This window comes from Bacillus rossius, chromosome 1, assembly GCF_032445375.1.
Source record: "Bacillus rossius redtenbacheri isolate Brsri chromosome 1, Brsri_v3, whole genome shotgun sequence".
NCBI lineage: Eukaryota > Metazoa > Arthropoda > Insecta > Phasmatodea > Bacillidae > Bacillus > Bacillus rossius.
This window is the reverse complement of record NC_086330.1, coordinates 302787533-302808471: the sequence shown is the minus strand read 5'-3', so window position 1 is coordinate 302808471 and position 20939 is coordinate 302787533. Positions and strand designations below refer to the sequence as shown.

Below are 20939 nucleotides of genomic sequence, written 5' to 3'. Positions count from 1 at the left end.
GGATTTCACGGCTGAGATTAAGTCTTCCATGGTGCGATCAAGAAGTTTTACCGTCCAAGCTTCACTAGATGATTTTTGCTTCGATGAACTTTCACTTGCTTTTTCAGATATTCCCGGCGAATTAGAAATCACTTTTTTAGTAGGCGATCTGAACATTTTAGTAACCGTGTCAGGAACTAATTCAATGATCGTATCATTATTATCGGGTAATGAAAACCCATGAAAGTCGGAAAGATTAAGCAGCGATGAATCAATTATGAGTGGAACTCGAACTTAACGATAGTGAAGAAATAATCTAATACACAGATACGTTTTAGGAATTGGATTCAACAAGTTTACATTAATTACGTTTAAATAATATGAGTCACACTGGAGACTGTTCGTGACTTGTTGACTGTCCAGTGGCGAATGATACACAAAAATTGGGGCGGTTATAATTAAGTCACACACTACTTTATTTAATATAGCGTTGGCCTAATTAACAAACCACGTAACTCACATTACCTACTTTTTACAGGATGAACAAAAAACTGATTAATTCAATAATGAAATGTAAGTAAGTAATTTACATGCTTAAAAAATAGTATTTAAATATTTTGAGAGATATGTATAGGCAACATTGTTTTGTAATTATTAATCTTATTAATTAAAGTGGAGTTACGAGGTTAGGATAAGGTAAGTTAAGGAGTTATGTGGTTTGTGTAAAAAAGATGAGTGGTTTGCAAAATTTACATTTGGTGTTATGTGGTCTGATTAGGTTACTGTAGTAATTAGAATTAAGGAAAAAAAATTGAAATACAAGAAATTAGAATGATATTTTACTTATTAAAACATACAAAAAGGTCATACATAAACCACAAAATGTTAGTTGTGGTGATATTATTGTAACTTTTCATGGATTAAAGCAGTTTGTTAAAAAGACAATTTATCATAAAAGGAGTGATAGTCCCGTGTTATTGTCATTTTTAATTCTTGTAGATGGTTGTATGTTGCTTCAGTGATCTTCAGTCTACTGTTGTACAGATTTGGAAAATCCACTTCAAGAATTATTTCTATTTTGCTGATGGGTTGGCTTAACAATGGTTGTGGATCCTGCCTTTTTCGTCTTGATTTTCTTGAAGCTTCTTCCATGTTATTCGTGTTATCCTCACAAGCAGGTAATAGTTTGAATTCATCTTCAAAATTTAATTTGTAATAAATTTTCCCATCATCAGAATACTGCAAACAGTGGATGTCAATAACTTTGGCGTCACCCTTCTTAAATCCAGGACGGATAGACTTGTACATTATTGGTTTCGTGTAGTGTTTGAAGAATGAGTGTTCTAAATAAGTCAAGTTATAAGGTCTTGGATGTTTTCTGGCATTTTTGCATACCTCTACATAGTCAGCTGGCACATGAATATCTCTCTGTCTTAGATACCGCTCTATGGAACAGAACTTCTGTTTTGATAGTTACATCATCACTGAAAATGACAATTTTCTTTGCTTTGTTGCGAAGAGGTAACTGGGATCGAATGAAGTGGCTTACGATACTTGCAAACTCATTTGCTGTAAGTTCACCTTCTGTTTCATTCCACAGGTAGCAAAATCCATTGTGTGTCTTTAGATCATATATACAAAGGTTGTGGACCGAAAGTTTCCTCCTGTAATAAATGACTGAAAAATTTGATTTAGGAGACAGTAAAAGGGACTGAAAATCCAATGTGTAAACATGTTCTTCATTTTCTTTGTCTTTTTCTTTTTCTTGCCTAGGAGCTGTCTTCTTTTTGAAATGATCATCGTATTCTTCATCACTAATATGTTTCAGCTTGTGTGCTCCACATACATCACACTGGTCCTTCTTCGGTCTGTATAAACACAAATTCAGATCTTCAAATGTTTTGTGGAATGTACAAGAAGACAATGGCTTGCATTCTTTTTCCTTGCACCAGTTGTCTGTATATACCTGAAACAATTGTGCCTTTGACAGCCAACAAGACTCCAAATAGAGTTTTTGAGAACTTGCCCGACAATCATGTGATTCCACTTTCGGCAATGCCAAGAAAAAACTCTTTCAACAAATCTAATCTTGAATTTAAATCCTATTGTCTTTTAATATATTTGACTGTCTTTTATTTTCAGTTTTCTCATCAGTTTCGTTTTCTTCTGTCAACTCCACACATTCTTCTCTGTTTTCTAACCATTTGTTGATCATCCATTCTCCTATTCCTAAAGTTGCAAGTAATGTCTTTTTGTGTACTCTTATCTTTGTTGTGTTATTTACATACAAATAGAATTTCAAAGAAAATTTTCGGCATGAAGCATTTTCAATTTTTCTATCCCGAGATCTCTGGGAGTAATACATCAGTCAACATTTTTATGAAAATCTTTCTTTCCTTCCAACTTAAGGGGATTCGCTACTGAAAATGCTAACTTTTTTATTTATCTTGTGAGGCATTCAGATATATTTTTTTCTGTTTAAGTGGCATAAAAAACATGTACACAAAATAAGAAAAAAATTAAAATGTGTACGGTGAAGGTTTTTTTGTAAATTTTATGTAATATACAAAATACTATATAACTCTGGAACTATTTATTGGATTATCATGAACCAAGTGTACTTAATTTTGCAGCTGATGATGTCTTTTTAATTATTAGGTAGATTCATAGTTGTACTTTTAAAAACTAGGATATAAAACAAATATAACTATTTGTTTTTATAATAATAAATATTTACATTAACAAAAAAATTAAAATCTCAATTTATACAAAAGTTACATTCATAAATCTACCTAAATACTTAGTTCAAATACTGAAGAATGCACTGTAAAATTTTAATCTCCGTGCAACAATTATTTTTTGAGTTATATCAAATCAAAATTTTTAAAAACACGAAATATATGATTTGCAGGAATCACCTGTTGAATGTTATAGTACCTAACATTTTGCACAATATTCAGTTGAATAGGCCAACAATTTTTGTTTTGATGTCTCTGCTTTTGTTAGTTTATGAGCCTGATTTTTTTTTACACTATAAAATTCTTACATGAGTTTCTTGTACCTTATTTAGTTGCATATTTTTATATAAAAAATTACTAAAATCTTACTCCGAAAAATGAAAATTGAGATAAAGTTTGTTTGGAAAGAAATAAGTTTTGCACGGCTTCAAAATTCACCAGCACCATAAGTTATGCCCTCCTGTTTTTTTCTTTTTTCTTCTTGAAGTTGTGCTTGTCTAAATTTCTTTTTGTATTCTGAATATTTTTGTGTTTTCGGACCCTAGCAAGGCACAGTCGTTTCCGATCAAAGCTTTTTGCAATTTTTTCTGTCTGTGGTCCTGAACTAATGCCACCTTCCTTTTGAATAACAGACACACACTTCATGCATCCAGAGTTATATTGACAAATGCCCTCACTGACTCCAATTTCCAATTTCTTCTTTGAAGCAAAAGTGGTTTTTGGGCATTTCGACCATACAACACCGTGGAGTGATTCATTTGCATTTTGTGTTTTTCCTGTTACACACTTTCTTAGTAAGTCATTAGTATCTCCTATATTGTTCTGGATAGCATTTCTATAGTACCCTGTAAGTTTGTCTATAGTTGTAGCCTTCAAACTTCCATGTTTTCTCCCTCCAAGTGGATCACCTTTCCCTGTGTTCTCGGAGACTATTTTTTCTGAGGCCTGTCCCTAACCTCTTAGCCACATGATTCAAGCATTCAACTTTTTCTATTGCTAACTCCCCATAAGGCTTTATAGAACTCAAGTGAGCAAATGTTTTTGAATCCCCATCTGATACCAAGGTAGTGTACCAAAAACAACGTTCCTTTTCCAAAGCCGTTCCGCTGCAATAACCTCCATCATTGGAAAGGACCCTTCATAATTTTGTTGACAATCTGTTATTTTATGACTGTCAAACCAGTTCTGAAATTCTACAGAGTCTTTTCCCAGCTGGATTTTCATCTTCTCACAAACCCTACAGTATTTCGAAAGAACCTCGTAATCAATAACGAGTCCTGTTAGAACTTCCATGCAACAGCCGATGCCATTTTTTGATGTGAATCCTCTCTTTTGCCAACTTACATCATACATTACGCTTATATTGAAGGGACCTTCATCATCCATTGACCTGCCATCAAGTTGACAATATGCTTTATGAACTTCAATTCGAGCAGCTTCTAAATTTTTCTTGGCAGCTTCAATGTAAATTGTGTGCAGTTTTCCAATGTGCCAACTGTAGGATTTACTTTGCAGTGTTTTCATGTTTAGGTACATTCCAAATGTTTCTAATGCTCTACGACCCTTGCCAATTGATGAGAAAGCCTGTACCATTCGACGATTGACATCATAGGGAGGTCGAGATGAATCAGATTCAGATAGGTTTGACCGTTTCGATGTTACGAATCTTGTCTCATAGGAACATGTAAAACATTCTATTTTCAAAATAGATGAAAACCCTTTAGAAGATGTAGTAAATGTAGTACTAACCTTCAAGTTCTTATTGAAACACTCAGGGCATGGAAACAAAGAGATAAAACCAACAAGAAGATTCTTATCAACCAACAAGTAACTAGCTGCTGACTCGTCGATTTCCACCTGTTCACCATAGTTATTGTACAAAGCAAGCCCTGTTACAGGGTCTGGTACAGTATCCTCACTTGATACACTGAGACTAGGTTCATTTCTTCGAGAAAAATCTTGTTTGTTAGAAGGTAGAGGTAACCTATCCTTACTTTGTACTTCATCAATGTTTTGGTTGGAACTCACCTCGCTGACATCCTTTTTATCGCTTATTTATATTACGTGAATTCCTTTGTTTGATGTTTTGCCTTTTTTTGGATGGTCTACCCATAATTATAACATCTAACTTTACAAACACACTTTCAATAATCACTGTTTTATTCAACATCAGAGAGCACAAATATAGAAATAGAATCATAGAGTAACAAGTCATCTGATTATTTAGGTACTTCTTCATTTCCATAAATATTATTGCTTTGATAACTATATTAGTAGACAGTTGTTAGTTCATAAACGTGAAATTAGCATGGTTCATAAGAATTTAAGTCTAGCTTGTGAACATTATTGAATAAATGCAATTTACTTGTGAAATGCCTAATTTGGGATTATGTAGGGTTCTAAAAAAAAAATGAAACCCTCCTCTTGTACGCTTGACCAAAAGTAGGAACCAAAGACAAGCTAAGGGGAGGATATTCAATAAAAGAAAAATCTAGGGTGGTGGCTAGTTTATATTTAAAGATCAAAATTACTTCCACAATTACAAATGCAATACAAGGCATCAGCCAAAAAGGAAATAATCAATGACAACAAACTCACTTATATAGTTAAATAACTCAAACTCTCAAAATATACAAAGATTCTAAATATTACAAGGGGAACAATAGGTCTTTTGCATTCAGGAGAGTTACAGGCTTTACCATCTGCAAGCATCTCCCAAACAGGCCACATTTCCACAGCCCCGGACCAATGCCAGCTTTTATCAAAAAGCCTCCCTCCCCTGGTGCACACCGATAGATAAAAAAAATTTTTTTTAAAAAAAAACCTACATCCCCTTAAAATATTAACATACAAGAAATATAAAAACATACAAGGTTATTTAATATAGCAAAAACACTAACTAAAGTTCTCACAGCTTTAACAACCTTTATTAAAATTTAATTGGGCTCAGATACTTCCTTATCTAAAATTACTCATCTGGCAAATTGATTACATTAACTGTAAATACACATGCTTTTTAACCTGGCACACCATGTACCATGCTACTTTAAAACACATGGTATTATTCAAATTACAAAATTTCTGAAATTGCAGGCTTTATACTAGAAATGAACCTGCCACTCTTAGCACCGACTACTATACTTTGTTTACTTACAAACTTCTTTACAGAATATAACAATAAGGGAAAATATTCTACTAAAGTTCAATTGTACACATTATTCCAGTCCATTGTATATTAATTACAAAATAAGCGTATCTAGCAAGGTTGTTATGATTACTTTTAACTTCGCAAAAGTATGAGAGCACTAACTCTGCCAGGAAGATTATTTTGTACAAAAATAGATACTTTAAACATTATCAGGTACATGTGTCGTTTCTCAGAGCACCATTTCTACTTCCAATATTTATTCCCATAACCAAAGTAGAAATGCCTGCAGGAATAAATTAAGTTTTATAAAAAATTTATTAACAGCGTCTACAAGTGTTGTAGGTTTCCTTCAAAATATTCATTTGTTTACAAAGTTCACTACCAACCTATCATTTGTCTTCAATATCTTCACAAAAAAAATAACTCTAACCCAGCGCAAACCTACCCAATGGGACATTTATTAACATAGTTTACTAAGCGTAGTATTAACATTACTATAGATATAGTTGTGAAGTTTGTCGGCAATTTCTCAGGAATAATTATAACCACAAACGACTCCCAAAACAACATGCAAAATAGGGCGGGTCAAACTTACAGTTTATATGAAGTTACCAACTGCGCCGACACGGGAATAGATTGCATCATGCAATCCATCGATCTCCACATGCGACCTCAGGCATCTTCTAGCAGAAATGAAGGCTCACTAAGAACACCCACGCAGAATCTAAAGCTGTGACATCCGACATACTGGGACGCTGCTTTGTAGACACTGCTGCGAAGCCAATTTCCCACCGCCTCGTAACTCGTAAACAACTTCTGCTCGTACTTCGTAACTTCTTTTCTTCACTCACCTCCCGCCGATTTCTTCGTTAAAAACACAAAAAAAAAAAAAAAAAAATTGGCATATGCCCCGGATCTCTTGGTGCATTTTCCCGCTGGTCTGTAAACTTGTAGACTCCGAGAAGGTAAACAGGGCTCACAGTTGCAGACAGTCAAACGCCACGGCTCATTACAGGTCCATTAGCATTCCTAATTTCCACAACTATAATTTACAACTGCAAAAAATTAGATAATTTACTCGTCACCACTATCCATGTAAATTCTCGTAGAAATGTAAACTCATAATCTTGACGAGGATAAACAGGGCTAGCGCAGGTAGACAGTCAAGGCCCGGTACGCATAATAGCTCCATTCGCCATGCTATTTTTCACATCTCCAAGTTGCAGCTCGTAGGAACATTATTTTCTTGACACCGCAGTTCAAACTCTCGTAGTAAAAACTAAAATAACTTATTTTGATTTCCGTAGCATTCATGTAGTCTAATAATCACGACCCAACACCTTGTTGATTGTAGACGAAACTTCACTGCCAGTCGCTAAACTCTAGCCCATTTCGATATCCTATTGGCCTCGTTTCTCGGCGCGCTGATATTCTCACGTCACGAACCCTACATGACTCGGTGAAACTCAAATGACACTCCTCACTCGACCACGAGCGACAAACTTCTTCCTTCAGATACGAGCGACGACTCCCCCCACTTCTTTCAGCTCCGTAAACGAACAACACAAATCTTTCATTGTTCATCTGTCTGCCGCGACACGTCACTAGGCTTGCAGTCTTACCAACTTCTCCTAAATCACACGCTCCAGTAACGCTGCCGCGCCTGTTTCACACGGCGGCCGCGGCGCAGCGCCACCAATCAGACGGACAAGGACAGACAACTCAGCTATTCTGCCGCCGCACAACAAAAACCGCTCACGTATCCAAACAAGCGTGCGGCGACACAAAGACGCAGAAAAACAAACACCAGACAGGTGACATTGTCAAATGTCACAAGAAATAAATTTGACTGTTACAATGTTAGGATATATTTTTTAAATATAATTACCTTGTTAATAACATTCCATAGAAGCTAAAAAAAAATATTTCATAAAATTGAAAATTCACAAATTTTTTTATTATTTTCAGTAGCAAATCCCCTTTAACTTCCAAAAATCGTTGAACATTTTCTGTCTTTCTGATTCTGTCAGCTTCTTGCAATAAAAGGTTTTATTTTTGCACTTGCAAGTAACTTCTTTCATCGTTCTCTTAGGCATACTGACAAACCCAGTGACTTTGCCATTCACGACTCTTCTCCCTTTGTATTCTTTACCTTGCTCACGTAAGATCTTAGCTTTTTTACATTCCCAATCATCTTCTGTCACTTGATGTCGTTTCCTTCTTTTTGGTTTCAGAATATCTTGACTTACATCTTTATACACATTTAGAGCTTCAATATCAATATATTCTGTGTTATTAACGCTGGTATTTTCTTCAGTCTCTATAGCAATAATATTTAAGTCATTTACATCTGTTTCTACTTCAACAGATGTAGTGATTTGTTGATTAGTTTCTGCCACTTTACTATCCAGCAAAACTCATGGTTCTGGTAACTGATTTTTCTCGTTGTAAACTTTAGCTACCACAATCATTTCTTGTTCATTGTTCACCTTTTGACTTAACTCCGGTGCATCCATTGGTACCTTGTTACAAAGTATTGAGCTGAACTCATCATAGTTTTCAATTTGGCTGAAAGTAGTTTCACTTAAACTATAATCATGTTCTGTATGTGTCATTATGCTATAGTCATTATGTTCTAATTCTTCAACAGCTCCAAGTGCTTCAGCTTCTGAAAAGTGTAGGTTTTTAGGAAGACTTCCAAAACTATCAGAATTTGTATTGGAATCATTCAAGTTCACTTCAGTTTCTGGAAATATTGCATGAGGGTCCCATTTTCATCAACAATGAATGTGTCTGCATTAAAAATATTATCAACAATGCCATCTCCCTTGTTGATATTTGAAATAGAATTCGTACAGTCTTTACAATCTTTGTTTTCGACTTGCGGTGAAGACAAATTTTCGCCACCTCCCTTGTTTAATTGTGCAGCTGCTAGTTTTGGGTTTTTTTTTTGGTTCTTGAAGACATGTTCAAACTGAAAAGAAACAGAAACGTATTTAGTAGTCAGTTTAGTAAACCTAATACTGAACACTTAACACTTGGAATGTCTTTCATTAGAAACATTAATTTTAAATGAACCCTGTATCTCCAGTTTCATTTTGAAGTCAAACCTCGTAACTCCATTAACAGCAAATTAACAAACACTGCAACTCCACTCAGTTTAATACAACTAAACATAAAATATGGTTTTTCCTATGTATAATCCATTGGAAACTATTCTTTACATGGATAAAATCTGAACACACTAAATAACAATTTTAATCATTTTATTTCAAGAATTAATTTGTATTGAATAAAAACATGTAACTCCATTTAAACTCCAAATTAACCTAAAACTTTGTAATGTCAACAAAACACGTAACTCACATATTCTATTTAAAGGTTATTTTTCAACTTAAATTTAACATTCATGGTGATATTATGCTAAAATAATCTCAATTATGCTACTTACCTCCAAAAACATACGTCATTAGGCCTCCAAACACTAAAGGAATTGTGCAAATCAAAGAAAAACCCAAGTACTGCACAGACACCACACCTTTTCATTAGAACAGGTTGCCAACACTAGGAGTTACTTGGTTTGCAATAACAAAATTCCCTCCTGAAATATACGTGGTTTGTTTTCCCCTTTTATTAATATGAAATAATTTTTTTGGATTTATGATATTTGACATAGGTGTACAGAAACCATAAACCAATGTAAAAGCATGAAAACCCCAAAATCAATTTTTTTTTGGAGTTACGTGACCCGGGCACTTCTACGGTGCACTTCCCTTGCACGGAGTTTTTAATTAAAGGTTATGTTATCATTAAATAACGTTGAATTTATAATGTGCGGGAATCGTGGTGTGTGGTTGATTAGAGCATGGTCTTCAATTCTACCTTTTGTTCCGGTGCTCGCCTGACTCGGGTGGGCCATGGCTAGGGGTGCGTTCCGTTAGCGGGGTCGGATACTGGCGGTTGCAGGTCGTGCTTTAGGGTGGCCTTCGGTCGGACGACGTCATAACAGCATTATTATTTGTCATTTTTTGGATGCATACAGTAACTAGAGCACTCAAGTTAATAAAATGTATACTTACCAGCACAGATAAACTAATTTTTCATACTGCATCATTCAAAAGTTATCCAAGGACAAAACACACTGTCAAAACAATGTTTCGTTTACAGTAATGGTACCAACCTAAAACATCAAAATTTTCTTATGAACATCCAACCACTTAATAACCAGTGCTGTTAACTAGCAAATTCTGGAGGTACTAACCATGTTTCTCAAGAAACTCAAGGAATATGTACATTTATTTCTTTTTCCAAATCGTGAGACAAAGTCACCCCACTTTACGGTACGTGGAATGATCTGAAGAACGAAACAATTTGGTATTAATCTACTCAAATTTGAAAGTACATATGTAATTTATGTAAACCAAAACTTGTTTGAACAATAAAATGTGAGCACAGTCCCAAAATAAGTCTTTCTAGAACCCCAATTGAATAAGTTACATGTAAAGGGGTCCAGTGAGTGAATTAAAAAAAAAGCACCAAATTTCCATTAGTGACGCAATGCACACCATTTACGTAACGGAACGATACTTTCTTCAAGGAATTTGACATAGTGTATTTTTAAATTTAAAAGTTGGTTGTCATTGTTCTGTCATGTTTGATGTTTTCGATCAGTCATGAACCTTTCATCAGTGCCAACACATTGTTTTTGTTTGCGCTTTGAAACTTTTCATAACTCCTGGTATTTTTTTTGTTGCAGATTAAATATTTATTTCTGAAGAGAACATTTAAGAATATAAAGAAGAAATATGTGGAGGTGCAAATTCAGAAGTGATTGGCTTCACAGGGTTGCCACTCGTCTGGAAAACCGGGAAAACCGGGAATTGTCAGGAAATTTGAAAGCTGTCAGGGAAATCAGGGAAATGTCAGGGAATTAGGAAAAGAGTAGTCAAATGTCAGGGAATTTAATGGTTAGTGGTTAGCTCTCAATTCGGGCGTATATTCCAGAAACACAGATTTGGGTATTTATTTTGTAAAATTTGCATGTTTGTAATACCAAAATAAATAACTTTACCGGAATAATTATGCAACTCGTGTAGTGTTTGTTCTGAAAACTTATTTTTATTTGATCTACTCCGATTTCGACCGTGCCTACGACAACATTTTCGAAAACTCAGAATCGATTGTACAAGTGTTCATATTCCATTTTCGATTGTTTCAGTATATTGACTATCGAATGTGATATAAAAATGGCGACCGCATCTTTGATTGTAGTGATGTGCCCGTGGTTTTGTATTGATTAATTAAAGAAAAGAGTTCCTAAGAAGAAAACGTGAAAAGGTAAGTGGACGTAAGCAATGTCAGTATTATAGTTGTAATTTTTGTTTGGTGTAAACAAAGGTCACTGCACTGCCGACGCGACGTCTATAGCTTCATGGCATGTAAGTAATTATTTAGACACCTGCTTATAGGTTTACTAATTTTTACTGACCTTTTAAGAAAAGTCCGTAAAACCCTGTTTTATGTGTAGACGCACGTGGAGAAGTTCGGTAATGCTGACGCAATTCGATTCCGCGATAGTTGTAAAAAAACAACTAACGTGTTTTTTTTTTTTTTTTTTTTTACAAAATGTAGCATGTGTTTGTATGTAAGCAAAAAATGTGACCTGTTTCACTGGATTTGGATTCACGTACTTCAATAGCTTGCGATTCACAAAACAGTTTTGACTTTACACTGTTTTCCAAATGCCACCGTGAGACTTGGTCACAATGTTTAGTAGGTTATGTTGTTATGCTGGAATCACAATAGGCCTAGCTTGGCGGCAGATGCAGCGCGAATTTTACAAATACAATTCCTTATCAGAAACTTTATTGCGTCTGCCGCAACGTTCGCGCTTAGCGCAACAAATTTTTTTACTAGGTTAAAAAAAGTTTATCGGCGTGAAGGTAAAAACATCCAAAATCATAAATTAGTTTACCGGTTTTTATTATTTTAGTTTTCTGGTAAAGAGGTGTTGAATTTATTTCTTGGCCTGAATATCAAGTTTCAAAATTTCTTAAGTTTTTAACATAGACCGAATAGTTAAATCTATGTTAATTTATATTAATGCATTAGGCTGTAATTATTATGTTGCATTGGAACACTGTCTCAGGTTTCTTTATAAAGTGGTTGTGTGTTTATTTATTTTGTACGTTGAAAATTGTTGAAATCTGTAGCATTGTATTAGTTTCAAATTAGGCCTATTTAATTTAATGATTAGGTTTTTATAAAATTATTCAAAACCAAATTAAGTCTGGAGGATTTACCAAATATGTTAATTGTACTAATTTCCTGCAATGAATGTGGCTGCTACTGATCAAATGAAATATTATTGGCCAAGGATAATTTTAGTCCGCAAAAAGATAAAAGTTCGTTATGGATTGTGCTTTGGGCTATGGAATTGAGTATTGTTAGTCTAAAAGTTAATTTTTCTTTTTGCAGATGTCACTCTCAAAGTCCAGACTTACTGAGTTTAATGATGGCTGGCTTTGTGATCAACGGTTTCAGCCATGGCTTCAAAAGGTTGAGAAAGACAAGCATGTCTTCTTCTGCTCTTTGTGTCGGAGCACTCTCAGTTTAAGCAACATGGGAAAAAGAGCAGTTACAAGTCATCTCAATGGTCAGAAACATAAGTCTCGTTCTCGGGTAAATAGTGAATGTGATCTGAGAATTTTTCTAAAAAAAAGTAACGCTGATGCAAGTACTAGTTCTCAGGAGTCTTCAAGATTTAGTCAATCTGAGGAAAGTTTGCAAGAGAATAAATGTGCAAAAGATGTTAATGAAAGTGAAAATTTGTCATTCTTAAATACAAAAGAAATTGTCTCCCAACAGTCTGTTACGTCTCGTCCATTGCAGTCATTCTTATTGAAAAATGAAAATACCAAAGCCGATATATTATGGTGCCTTCTAGTTGTAATGAATCATTGGTCAGTGAATTCTGCAGGGAAAGCTGTTCAAGTTTTCAAAGCTATGTTTAGTGATAGTTCAATAGCCATGAACATGCGTCTTCAACGCACAAAGATTTCATACACCATAGTTTATGGTTTAGCTCCATATTTTCACAAGGAGTTATTGCAAGAAATTTCTCAGTGTGATTTCTTTGTCATTTCTTTTGATGAATCACTTAAAAAAATTGCCCACAAAGAACAGATGGACATTGTCATTCGCTTTTGGAGCAAATCTAAGGACACTGTAAGTACACATTATTTCACTTCAGTTTTTTTGGGTCATACAACTGCTGCTGACCTTATACGATCTTTTAAAGAGGCAGTATCAGAACTAGACTTACGAAAGCTAATGCAATTATCCATGGATGGGCCAAATGTGAATATTAAGTTTTTGGCAGACTTAAAAGCAGACTTGAACAGAGACCCTTCAGATCATGTGATAATGGAAATTGGCTCGTGTGGGTTGCATACTCTTCACAATGCTTTTAAGGTCGGAATGAACAGTTGTGAATGGAAAATTTTTCATTTTTTGCATGCTATTTACAACTTTTTCAAGGATCGGCCTGCAAGAAGGAGTGACTACACAATGTTTTCTGGATCAACAAAATTTCCAGTTAAATTTTGTAATGTGAGATGGCTTCAGAACTTTGAGGTTGCACAGAGGGCCCTTGAAATTATTCCCAACTTGAAGAAGTATGTAGAGGGAGTTAAGGAAAATAAGAAGGAACCAGTTATGTCTGGTAGCTATGCAGCAATGGTAGGAGGTATACGTGACAAATTGATGCCTGCTAAATTAGCTTTCTTTTGTTTTCTTGTGAAGGTAATAGAAGACTTCTTGGAGTGCTTTCAAACTGATGCCCCTATGGCACCCTTCTTACACACAGAACTCACTAACATTCTTATGTCCTTGATGAAACATTTTGTGAAGCCTGAGACAATAAGTTCCAAGAGTATAGCAAGCATTGATTTGTCAAAATCTGAAGCTCTGTTACATGCAAAGAAGGTAGATGTAGGGTATGGTACACGTGATGCTCTAAGACGAATAGATTCAGTTAAAGAAATTGACATTCTTTCTTTCAAGCAGGACTGCCGCACAATTCTCCAAATAACGTGCAAGAAAATTATAATCAAGTCTCCTTTAAAATTCAAGCTTGCGAAGGGTATTACTTGTTGTGATCCACAAATGATAGTGAAATCGCCCCAAATAGCTGAGCAGCGTTTACAGATGTCATTAGAAGTGTTTGTAGAAAACAACTGGCTGTCTGGTTTGGAAGCACAGAAAATCCACTCTAACTTCAAAGAAGTCTTTCAGAGTCCAGAAATGTTAGCAGATTTAAAGAATTTTCGTCGAAAAGAATCTAGGTTAGATGAGTTCTGGACAAACTTTGTAGTGAAGCATGATACATCCAAAGAACTAGTAATATTTATCAAAATGGTATTGGTATTTTCGCATGGTAATGCAAGTGTAGAACGTGGGTTTTCAGTTAATAAAGATTGTCTTGTTGAAAACATGCATGAGAGGTCTCTGATTGCACAAAGACAAGTTTGGGATGGAGTGCAAGCATCTGGTGGAGTTGTACAAGATTTGAATATTACAAAGACTATGATTCTGTCTGCCCGCAATGCTCATAGTAAATATCAGGATGCACAGACTGAACAGAAGAAAAATAATGAAGATAAAGAAAAAGAAAAGGATGAGAAGAAAAGGGTTGCAGATATTAAAAATGATCTTGAAATGCAAAAAAAGAAGAAACTGGAATAGTTGACCCTTGTTGATGAACAAATTCGTGGCCTTGTGAAGAAATATTAAATTGGGATTTTAATCATTGAGAAGTGTGGAAGTTGTGTAAATACTTGTGCTTAAGTGAACTAAGTTTTATGTTAAATGTCTTAAAAATGTGCATCAAAAAATGTAGATCTATGTTACTGTGTGGGAAGCATTAAGTTTTCAACAAACTGTAAAGCATAAACTTATGTTTTACTACTGCAAAAATTTTTCTGAATGGATGAATTAATGCTGTTGGTGCTCAGACAGGTAAGGAATTAATTATACAACTATATGTTAAATTTGAAGTATTCAGCTGTTGAAATTGCCAGCAGATGTTGTGTTGCAATTTTTTTAATGAATATTTTTTTTCAAAAACAGAAAGTGTTTTGTAACTGTCTTCCATATAGGATTATCAGAAAATATGAATACAGTATGTTAGCTTAATGAGTTTTCTTACTTATCAGTAGGTGTAGGGCAATAATTTTGTTTATAGTTAAATGTATGTATTAACATAACCTCGCTTCATCTACTAGTATTCTCTATTGCTATTGCATAGTAACTAAACAAACTTAATTTACTTAGTCCAAAAGTTCTAACAATGAAACTATTGCGATTTGAATAACAAAAAATATCATCCTTTTTGTGATTTTGTAGTAAAAAAATTGTCAGGGAAAAACATCTTTTTTGTCTGGAAATCAGGGAAATGTCAGGGAATTTGTAAATGAAAAATTAGTGGCAACCCTGCTTCACCAGAAAGACAAAAATGGGTACAAAATATCTTTGTGAGCAGAAAAACATAGTGATTATGAATTGTTTTGTAAATTTTGTACATGTGTTGTGAATGTTTCCAACAAAGTATTTCATGCTGTTTTACAACATTCTGAAGGCGCAAAACATAAGAAACGGTGTAGTGATGTTCTTGGAGGAAAACAATTAGTGCTAATAGTGCTCTATCCGATCCAGTTAACCAAATGCCATCATCATCATCATCATCCATTGATCCACTTGGGATGGAAAGTTCCTCATCTCCTTGTATATATTGGGATAAGAAAAGTCTATCAACAGTATGTATTTATTAACTCCAGAGATAAAGTTATGCATGCTAAATTGATATGGACAATGAAACACATTTGTTGCAACTATTCATACAATTCATGTTCAGATATAAAATCTATATTTGAATGTATGTTTCCAGGAGAAATACCAGATGGTTTTTCTATCTGCCCCAAGAAAATGCATTATTTGACCACAGATGCTCTCGGTGTGTATTTCTATGAAGAAATACTGGATGATATTGGCTCATCACCTTACACTGTTTCCTATGATGAGACTACAAATGCTGAAAGCAAGAAGGAGTTGCAAGTTACCATCACCTATTGGTCGGATCTCCGGAATCAGGTTGTTAGGAGACATCTTGAAACTTTTTTCACTGGTAAAGCTGATGCTGTTACTCTTCATTCTTTAATAAGCAAGGCCAACACCAATGCTAATTTGTTTTTGGGAAATCTTCAGATGATTGCTTCTGATGGGCCAAATGTAATCATTAAAGTCTTCAAGTTGTTTAAGGAGGAGAAAATGGAAATGTTTTTTAAAGGTTTGGTAGATATTGGAAAATGTCCCATTCATGTTGTGCTTTCTTGAAAGCTATGGATGTGTTTGGTAAATATGTGATGACATTAGTGATTAGTGTGTATCGCTATTTTCATGGATGGCCTTCACGTTGGGAAGAATATGAGATGATTCAACAGCAGCAGAATCTACCAGCACACAGATTTTTGAAACACACTTCTACTAGATGGATAACATTAATAGCTGCAGGTGAAAGATTAACTGAACAATGGGCTGGTTTAAAAACATATTTTTTGAAGCACATTCCATCTAAGAACAGTAAAGATGTTTTACAGAAGGAGAGTGTGAGGAAAGTTACATCTTTACTCAAACAACCAGGGATCTTAGCTGAACTTCTTTTTATATTGTCTTATGCTAAATTGTTTCAAAAATTCACCAAGTGTTTCCAGAGTACAGCTCCGTTAATTCATGTTTTGCATTCAGAGTTATTAGAAGTTATTGGAACTCTCGCTGGCAGAGTGTGTAAAATTGCTGCTGTAAGTGAAACAAAGTCATATTCATATGATTGGACAAGTAGCAAGTTGTTTGAGGCAGTTAATTTAGTGCCGTTACAACAGATAGTACTTTCAGGGGAAGTAAGAGGTAAACTTTCTCAGTTACCAGAAATAGAAGTTCTGTCTTTTTTGAAAAGTATTCAAGCACATTATATTGCAGGTGCTAAATATCTTGAGGCAAAAGTAATGACTGACTCAGTGTATCTAAAACAAGCACATGGATTTCTTAATCCACCGGGAAGAAAATCTGAAAGAAGCTGTCGATACTTGAGGAAAGTAGCAAAATCACTATCTATGGATATTCCAGATGATCAGCTTGTTGATGAATGGAAATGCCTACAGTTTGAAAATGAACCTTCTGAGAGTGAAGCTGCATCTTCATGTGTTGATAATTATTGGGCTTATTACATGGAACTGAAGAAGTTGGATGGCTCACCAAAATTTCCTCTTGTATCCAAAAAAGCTGCACTTTGTTTGTCTCATGGGAATGCAGATATCGAAAGAAGATTCTCCACCTCAACAAATGTCCTTACAGACGAAAAGACACAGATATCTTGTAGGTCCTTTAACAGCATTTTTATGGTAAAAGACGCGTTGAGGTTTTACAACAATAAACCTCATCTGGTTCCAATTACTAAGAAGCTGATCACTTTGGGTCAAAATGCTCATAAACACTACAAGGCTAAATTGAAGACCAGAGAGTAGCCCGAGAGAAAGAAGCCATGCTAAAGGAAGAAGAAATTGTGAAGAAAAGAGAAGAAGAAGAAAAGTTGAAAAATGCAAAAACTGTTTTAAAAAATCATTGAAGAAATTGAAAGTAGACTAACAGAAAAGAAGAGGAAACTTAGTGACACCAGAGAATCGACAAATTCTTTGCTTAGTGAAGCCACGGAATGTCTTCGAAAGGCTCTTAAAAAAGGTGACCTTAAGGAAGCTCAAGTTGTTCAAGGAATGCTGGAAGGTGTTATGTCTTTGAAGAAGGAAGAAAGCAAAGAAGACAAAGATATTCAGGCTCTTCAGAAATCTGTTAGAAAGAAAACAAATAATCTCATCACTACGTTCTTTACTGCCCATTCCAAAAAGAGTTAAACATTATGAGAAGATATGTGCTGCTAAGCAAAATAAGCAGTCCGTTTCCTTTTCTATTTTTGCTTGAGGCAATATGTTTGAATGTTAAATGAATATTTTTATATTATGTAATAATGCAAAATTGTGCTCAAGTTATATATTTTATTTTGTTGTAACTATTTGAAATCTTTTTTAATTGATCTTGATTTTTTGTATGTTCCCGTTCCATTTTCTTAGTGCTTGTGAAATTAAGATTAATAATAGTGTTTCTTCGGATGCGCCGGGGAGGGGGGAGGGCAGCCAATCCCCATCCTAAGCCAAAAATGAATTGTTCAGTGAGATGAATGAAAATCAAAGCTTAAACTCCACAAAAAAAAATTTGTAATTATTCTAAAGTAATATATGTTTTTAGTGTTTATTAAATTAAATAATTATCAGACATCTATTTTTTTAAAGTGCATGTACATTATTTCTAGTCTTAACCGGCAAATTGGTAGGGGTATATAAAGAAATCTTCTCTTAACATTTTTAATTTTTGTCGTTCTTGATGATTGAGACTTGATTTTTGAAGTATCTTTTATAGAGATTTGATGGTCTACAAAGTCATTTTTTAAAGATTTAGTTTACATTTTACCTGTTTTTAAAGCCAAGGGCCACTCCTATCCCTGAACACGTTATTTATAGTAAATTTATTGTGAGTGAATTTCTAACGTTTGTCTTAATATAACAAAGATAAATTACATTGGGTATATAGACTTGTTAGGTCCCGATTGAACCAGGCGAAGGGATTAATGGCCAAAACAAGAACAAAAGCACAGTCTAACGCCCTTCTTGATTCACATACAATTATTGTAATGAGCCGCAAAGGACTCAAGCTAGTCCACAGTTACTTGTAAGGAAACAAAGAGGGTTCCATGCAAATTGCTTTATATTTTCTGATAACAGGTCATAACTCATGCTGCTGCACATATAGCACATCTGCACAGCAGACACAAAGTAAATCGTATGAACAATTCAAATCTTCACCCTGGATATTACGAACGTGATTAATATACAATATTACAATATTAAAAGCTGCAGACATTACAATCCCAAATGATTGATAAGCAAAATCAAAATTAAGGGTTGCAGAAAATACAGTAATGATTACAAAGCCATGAGTCTTCATTAATTACAGGAAATAAAAATAACAAATATAGAATAAAAAAGATACAAACATTAATGATTCACGCTAAGCACGCGCATTGCGTCAACGACCCACACAGATAATTTACAGGTCCCATTAGACAGCACGGGCACTTACACAAAGAGAGCTAAGGAGACCAAATAGGTGGAGGTCTCTGCATGACTAACCGATAACTGAAGAAACATGGCCCAGACAAACATTAAATCGAAATGGTTTTTAGGACGGTGCCAAACGAAAAATTTGGAATAAGGCCACAATCTATTAAGTCAACTTACATGGCACGCTGTCCTCGTGACCACAGTCTAGAAGGGAACCCCTGCTGTTACCTCCACATGTTGGTCCGTTCTCCGCTCGCTCAAGACCAGCCCGTCCCTCTCAAGCTTCACATTTTCGGCTCGGTGAACTAACAGCGTGGGTGAGGGGGGGGGGGGGGGGAATGTTGCCACGCAACCAAGACACCACACAAGGGGAAGGGGGAACAAGGAGGGAAAACAAGGTAAGGAAATAAGGAGGGGAAACATCTCAGTCGTGGTGGATCTCTAAAGCATTTTCGGCGCACCATAGATGTCTTCCCTTGGCGACCCTGGAACCGGCTCAACCCCCCATCCTAAACGCCCCGAGTAGGGGGACCAGCTCCAATCTTAATCGGCAAACATGTTGTCTTCTCGTGCGACCGTCCTCCCCGATAATCCCTCGTCATCCACTCAAGTCCATATAATTCGAAGAAAGAGAAGGCCACCTGGCTTTCTGAAGTGATGAAGAGTAGACAGAAGATGCTAAGTTGAGCCATAAATGAAGAAGTAGACCCAGCCTCGAAGAAGGGATCGCTAGAGATGCGATCAAAGCAGCCATGGGCCAAGCGCGTACAGTCCACCCGCTTCGCAGCAACGTCGTGAGGGATGAGGGAGTTCAGGCCCTGGATCCGCCGGCCAATCCATTATCCAAGCGTCCACCCCATCGGCGTAGAAGGGGAGCCAGAAGCGAAGGTCGCAATGTGCAGCTCCACACAACGCGTCGTAGCAGTCCACTCTACATCGTCCTCTTCTGCCACGGCTCAACGCCCGACTGGGATGCGGAATATAAAACAGATAAACATATTTTAACAGACACTGCTGGACAAGAAGAACACACCAGAGGATCTTACCAAAAGGGATGGAGAACTCAGGAAACACAATACAAGAATACTGAGCAACCTGCACTGAATGCCATTTACCCAGCCTCACAATTCAAGTAAGAGATCTAAAAAAAGTTTACTCTTAGTTTCCTTTACATTATTTATAATTATCATCAAACTTGAAGTACTAGAAAATTGATTATTAAAGCCATCGATAAAGTGCTTAAGAAAAATAACACATATAATTCCTTAGCAAAGGACAGCCTATAAACAAGAGAATACAGCATGACCAAACACAATTATAAACAATACACAAAGCTAACATACCCTAACCTACATTTCAAATCTTAAAAAGAGCATCAGTACAATTCTAACCTCTTGTCCTAATCATTTAGACCAAAATACATGGAGTTCACCCAGTTCACTATTTTATGCACATTTCAAAACAAACTTACAATTTCCACATATTCTATACTAAATTTACACCTGTTATAAACATTACTCCTTTATTACAGACTACATATCAGTCCTATCTACAGTAGTCATACAAAACAACCCCTAGCTCCATTCTGTGAGGTTAACAAGCAAATTTCTTTAATTGTGTACAGTGGGCCTTCCTATATATCTTGCCAATTTCAGCATGCCGCAGCTGAAAAGTGTTGGGACCCAAAGCCTTCTTTATTAAAAAGGGCCCAACAAATTTCGGAATCAACTTACCACCTATATTATCAGCTGCAACTGGCAGAACATAGTTCTTACATAAAACCAACTCCCCTGGCCGAAAATCGTACTCAATACGCGTAGCATAATAGCGTTTAGCAACCACATCCTG

The 20939-nt window shown here is 35.5% G+C and overlaps 1 protein-coding gene across 1 annotated transcript in view; it reads left to right on the top strand.

Annotated features, from left to right (window-relative positions):
• Positions 1-10235: 10235 nt before the first annotated feature.
• LOC134527863 (uncharacterized) overlaps positions 10236-20939 on the top strand; it is a 30002-nt gene continuing 19298 nt past the window's right edge. Inside the window, exons 1-2 of the mRNA XM_063360846.1 lie at positions 10236-11202; positions 12343-13688. Of these exons, the coding sequence (XP_063216916.1) occupies positions 12343-13688 (1346 nt within the window). The 5' untranslated portion in view covers positions 10236-11202. The remainder of the gene's footprint in view (positions 11203-12342; positions 13689-20939) is intronic.